The sequence below is a fragment of the Cyprinodon variegatus genome, unplaced genomic scaffold (assembly GCF_000732505.1).
Source record: "Cyprinodon variegatus isolate N-32 unplaced genomic scaffold, C_variegatus-1.0 Scaffold2201, whole genome shotgun sequence".
Taxonomy (NCBI): Eukaryota; Metazoa; Chordata; class Actinopteri; order Cyprinodontiformes; family Cyprinodontidae; genus Cyprinodon; species Cyprinodon variegatus.
The window spans coordinates 14,735-20,817 of NW_015152654.1; the positions used below are offsets into that span (position 1 = coordinate 14,735).

Below are 6,083 nucleotides of genomic sequence, written 5' to 3' on the forward strand. Positions count from 1 at the left end.
TGTGTGTTTTTAGCTTTCTTCCTGTATGGGAAGCTTTTCAACATTTGAAACATTAATGCAGTGGTTTATGTTAAAATAAACCTTTGGGTTAAGTTGTCACAAGAAGGTTTTTCTTGTGAATTTGGTCTTAAATTTTTATTTCAAGTGGCATTAAAAAGTCTTAAAAAGTCTGAATTTAACTTGCCTTATGCTGTAGGAACCCTGGTTTTTCAATGTGTGTACTTGTGCGTTCTCATGTTCTCGTGAAACGCCATCAGCCTCAGCCCTAGTAATGTTCCAATTCACAAGAACAAGAAGACAGAGAACAGACAAAGTCCCCAGATGTTGTTCTCGCCCCTCCCTCTTTACCCAGCATGCATCAGAGCAGCCTTGTCTGTTCTCCAGACTGACAGCTGTCCCAGCATGCACTGCAGCACCAGCAGCTTGCAATGGAGCGCTCACAGAGCTCAGAGTATTAAGTTAAATGTTCTCTTTTCTCTTGCTGTTGTTCTATAAAAGTACATTTTTTAGATAATTTAAGGTGAGAACATTATAGTTTGAGCATCACTATGTGGCCCATTTACTCTACTGTTGAGAGGACCGCGGTAACCAGCGGACCTCTGAGGCTAAGCGCACCCAGAGCTACCGTTAACCCGTCTGCAGCGGCCCTCTCGCTGCATAGCCGCGTGTGAAGTACCACTAGCTATGATGGAGATTTTTTTTGTTTGTTTTATTTGGCAAAATGTTCATTTGATTTGTGTTTATCTGACTGTGTTCATTATTATTCCCCCAATAAATAAAAAAAAAGTCATAATTTATTATTATCTAGAAACTATTAATAACAGGAGGTGAAATGCAGCTCCAGACGAGCTGAGCGTGTGGTGATGTCATCAGTACGCTTCGTTCCAATTGACCCGTATTTATGCTGCTTGCTCCCGTTCTTTGTTCTTCTCAAGAACAGACTCGGCGAGGACACGAGTCCATATCTACGTTCTTGTGAATTGAGAAAAAGTCTCTCTTTAAAATGAAAACAAAACAAAAATACCTTTTAAATAAGTTCCAAATATACTCAATTTAAAGATGAGTTGTTTTATGTTTCCATGCTAGATGTTTAGAATGACTCACTCGGATGTGAAGGTGCAGCTGACAGGTGTGGTCTACCACGCCGATGAAGCATCCAGTGGGTGGAGGTGTGGAGTGGACAGAGGGGGGGGGACCTCCTTGATCTGGACAGTAGATCTGGAGGCTTGAGATCCGACTTAAAGTCAGAAGAGCTGAATCAAAGCGGAGGAGCGTCTGCGCCTGGCTGGGCGAACACACTGCCCACACTGAAAGAAGCACAAGAGACATGAATACTTTAGGCACTGCTTCTTTGGATCACTTACCAATATTTAAAGTAATTACCTTTATGCACAAAAATATCATGTAAAATGATGGTTGTTAGCGGCTGTGATCTGTTGACTTACTGACAGGTTTCTCTTTGGTCAGGCCACACTGGGCTCGCAGAGATCGAGCTGTTCGGATAACGTCCTGGACCAGCAGGAAGTCCCTCTCCACCTCAGGGAAATACCAGTGTGTCTGGAATAAAACAGGCAGAGCAAAAAATAAAGTTCATGAAGAGGAAAAACTGGAGAAAACAAGGTTTTAAGTAAACAGAAGAAGAAAAAAGCAGATGACCTTTGCTCTCCGTGTTTGACCCTGGATCAGACTAAAGATTTACCCACTTTAGGCAGGATCAACTTTATCGCTTATATTTGATAGTATTTTGAATTTACTCCCAATGCCAGAAGTTAACATACAATTCCTGGACAATATGGGCTGTTTTTATGAAGTTCTGGAGTTTTTTTTTTTTCTCTGATTGGCCTCCAGTCCATGTCAGGCAGAATCAAACTTCTAGATTCAAAGAATGTAATAATAATAGAAGTGCTCTGCCGTTACTCAGGCATCAGCAATTAGACAGAATTGGAGCAACTTAAAAAAGGAAGGCTAAATCTGATTTGAAGTCTGTTAGGTTTATTCTTTATACATCATGTGCATTGTTACTTTGTTAGCCAGATTAGACAGAGTAGAAGGCCTTCCTTCACATTGTGGATGTCACTGTGTGTACGGAGGTCATCTAATCAGGACAGCCTTCATCTTGGAGCCGGTCTGATCTTGGAGCCGGTCTGATAAAGGGAAGCTATCTGTAATTTTTGGGCATAGAGGCAAGATGCATACAGATCAGGGCATGGATGGCGTGACAGTTTCTGATACGGACAGCTAAACATCAACATGATCCAACACATAGACTCATAAGGCATAAGAAGCAGAAGAAGACCTTGTTTGGGGCTCAATCCTTGCTGGACGCTCGCGGACGTGATTTTTTGAGCCCACAGCTGTGCAAGCTCCAAGCATTTTCTCTGTCCTGTAACGACCTGATCTGGAATAAACTCTGTTATTTTTTAACTCCTGTTTTTATAGTCCTTTTTTTTATGGTTTTAGCCAGTTTGAGTTAAGAGTATTAAGTAGCTTGCCCCCAGGAAAAGAACCGGTGGGGAAGCCCCGAGGCACAACTGCCTTGTTAGGGGACATAACTTCCTCATTTAACAAGTCAGACAAGGAGAAAAATACGGTCTATGTAAATATCAAATTTAGGTTGCACATTTAAGCTGTAATTTTTCCTCAACAGTAAGCCTGGGCACTTAATTGCATTTGCAATATAATCGCAATTTAACAAAATGCAATTTTCAAATCCCAGAGGCCCTCTATTTCAGTGACATTACATTTTAAGTAAACTCAATTAAGTAGCTAAATGTCTTATTCCAGCCCTTTAGGTGGCAATAAAATGCTTAAAGTAGGTTTGCGAGCATGCAGAAGAGAAGAGAAAGATGCAGCTGGTTCACAGAGTCATGTCTGCAAATAAAAGTTTGCACTTTTTCACACAAACCGTAAAGTTGTGCAAAAATTGAGTTTTGGCAAACAAGCTTTAAAGTTAATTAAAAATCCCCAAACTCTTTAGTAAAACATTTCAATTAAATATCGCAAAAATCAAATAAAATTGCAAAATCGGTTCAAAATAATCGCAATTTTTTATTTTTTTGGCAAAATCATTCAGCACCTCTCGACAATACAGAAAAGATTTAAATAACTTTTTCTTAGCCAGGTGATTTGTTTTTTAAAGGAAATCTTTTGAAAGACAATAAATAACTACAATAAGCTCTAACCCACTAGGCCAACACTCCTCTAATCAGGTCTGAGCTCGTTTACTGCTATTTTTATTATTCATCTTTGCTGATCAGCTCTAAATCTTGGAGGTTGGAGGGCCTCTGTGTCAGCACCTTAATCTTCATAGATCTCTATCCCATTAGGGTGAATACTGGAGCTAAATTACTCCAAAACTGTATTATTATAATATTACTTCCAGTCAAGCACAAAGGCATTGGTGAAACTAAGAGATTAATCAAAGTTCACATCTGCCAGCAATATTAATGACGTCACATACTATAGATGAAAATCACTTTAAAAAACCTTTCCTCTTTATTTATGTAAAATGTGTGAAAACTGAAACGATAACATTTAAACTCATCGCTTCATTCAACAGATGATGTCCTGTTCTTCCAAACAGATCAGATAAAAACAATCCACATCTGTGCTAATCCCAGTTGAAATGGGATTAGCAGAAAACCAGCATTCCCTCATGGCGAGAGTTTGGTTGGAAGTGTTTGATCCGTTTCTTTGTTCCACCAAAACAAAAGACACGTTTTACTGGAGGGGAAGCTGCGTGTTGGAGGCAAAGCTGGGAAGCATATCTTTTGGTCAATGCTCAGTGGTTAAACCCTTTTGGGCAGAGCTTCAGAAAGTATTAATTGGTCTGTTTAATACTAATCTCCCTCTGCAGTTTTCAACATTATTTTTTAGGAAATTTTGATTTACAGGTCAGGAAAGCTGGTTAATATTTATTTGATATTCTGATAACCGCAGGTATCAGAGGCCTGCTTTGCCTCGTCTGTTCCTGTTTGGCTGTGACTCCATCCTGGACAGAAATATCAGCTGTGCTGCTGCCATCAACACCTTTGTTTCTAGATGTTGGAGATCAGCCTGTTTTCCAGTGTAGTCCTGTTTCTCTGACTGTGACTAACTGGATGTGCTCTCTTCATCCTCTGACATGGGAGCTGGCTCGGAGCTCGTCTGCCTGGCTGTGTGTTTCCTCCTTTTACAGTTGCCTTTTGTATCTATGCTTCTTTTTCTATGTCTGCTTCTGTCTCCTTGAACCCCAGTGGGCCTCAGCAGATGGCCGCTCACACTGAGCCTGGTTCTGCTGGAGGTTTCTTCCTGTTCAAAGGGAGTTTTTCCTCTCCACTGTCGCTACAAGCATGCTTAGTGTGAGGGATTGCTGAGGAGTCAATGAATCGATGCAATCAGCTGGTTTTCCTTAGATAGAAAACTTTGAATCAATCTGACTGGATGATCTGGTTGAACTGGAAAGTTCCTTGAGGTGACATGATGTGAATTGGTGCTATAGAAATAAACTGAATTGAATTGAATTGGTAAAAACGCACTCATAAGACAACGGTCGGCTCTCAACCCAACCAAAATACAAGAGTGGATAAGTGTTGTAAATGACCTTATGGAAAGGATCACTTCTCCCTCCAACTTCAAAAAACCATTTTCACTAAGAGGAGGGCCAGGTGGGTTAAAAATGCTGGTCTTTAATGGACAGAAGTACAGAACGGGTGACCATGCAATGCTTGTTATTTACTTTTTTTTTTAAATTATTTTAATGTTTTGTAGTGTCTAAGGATTAATGTATTAATGTATCTCTCCTACTTTACTTCCAAACTGCTTTGTAGACGGTTTATTTACTTTTTGCTTTTTCATGCAGGCCTATCTTTCCCAGCAGTTTGTTCAAAGTTGTAAGATGTAATTTATTAAACTTTGTATTTTATGTCTATAATTTTGTTTACACAAGAAGTAATTGTGAGTGACGGTAGTAACATTGTACGTTCCCTGAAAGTAACTACCATTGTAATGTAATGATCCAAAATGAAAAAAAAAATGTAAAAAAAACAAAAAAACAATCTACATCCCCTCAGGATGCAATCTAGAACAACTCTAATTAAACCAGAAGAAAAGGTAAATAAATGTTGTTTTTGAGGGGTGATAATAGATGTGTCCGTACCAGATGGCGGGATGTGGGATAAGGCTGCAAACACAGGCTGGCCTGGGCCTGGGCTTCAGGTCTGAACGGTTGGAGTCTCTGCCACAGCTCCTCGGTGATGAAAGGCATGAAGGGAGAGAGCAGAGCGAGAGACGAAGACACGCAGTGATAGAGAACAGCGCTGGCCACCTGCTTGCTGCTCCTGTCAGCTGGGACATCCGCCCCCCCGTCGTCTTTCAGCAGCACAGGCTTTATGTATTCCTGCAGGATGGAAACAAAGAAATGACAAAGGCTACCCTTTCAAGAGGTTTCAGCTTTGATCACAACAACTAAAGCCACATTTAGACTACCTTTGTGAAACGGTGCAGAGATCGTACCCCAGGTAATTGTTGACGGTAATTTCACGCACACCTAAACTGGACCGCGGCAGACACAACCGAACCGTGCTAACATGGTACTAGTTCATCAGTAAGGCTCGGTGCGGTTCAGTTCTGGCTCAGTTCTCAGATAACAAAGAGTGCATGAGCAGACCGCGTCATCTCCTTACAGTCAGCCTCCGTAATCATGAAATTTTAGAGATTCATAAAAATCCTAGCTTCCCTACCGTTCCGTACGATTTCTAGTGATGATTCTGCTTGGCAGCGAGATGAACCTCAACGTCTGTCGTTGTTTCCTGCTTCTGTAAGGCCTGATCAGACTATAGCTTACTCTGTCAAGTAAATTCACCCTGACTGTCCACAAACAACGAAATATAAATTTACATAGCCTGGTGAGACCATCCTGATCTCGCGAGCTTTCAAGATTTCACTCGCAGATCAGTCTGGAGACTCTCCGTTGAAGAAAATTTGGAGCCGTTCACCAAACGAACGTCCAATCAGTGTTGGCTTTGAGGCGGGTTGAGGTGTGACGCAACGAGAAGCGCGACATTTCAGTCTAAAGGACATGGCGGCTTCAGCCGATGAAACTA

General features: G+C 41.1%; 1 protein-coding gene across 1 annotated transcript in view; it reads right to left on the reverse strand.

Annotated features, from left to right (window-relative positions):
• LOC107080665 (valine--tRNA ligase, mitochondrial-like) overlaps positions 1-6,083 on the reverse strand; it is a gene marked incomplete at its 5' end in the record, with an annotated part of 34,768 nt that overhangs the window by 10,228 nt on the left and 18,457 nt on the right. Inside the window, 3 exons of the mRNA XM_015368872.1 lie at positions 1,105-1,307; positions 1,446-1,557; positions 5,138-5,377. Coding sequence (XP_015224358.1) covers positions 1,105-1,307; positions 1,446-1,557; positions 5,138-5,377 — 555 coding nt within the window. The remainder of the gene's footprint in view (positions 1-1,104; positions 1,308-1,445; positions 1,558-5,137; positions 5,378-6,083) is intronic.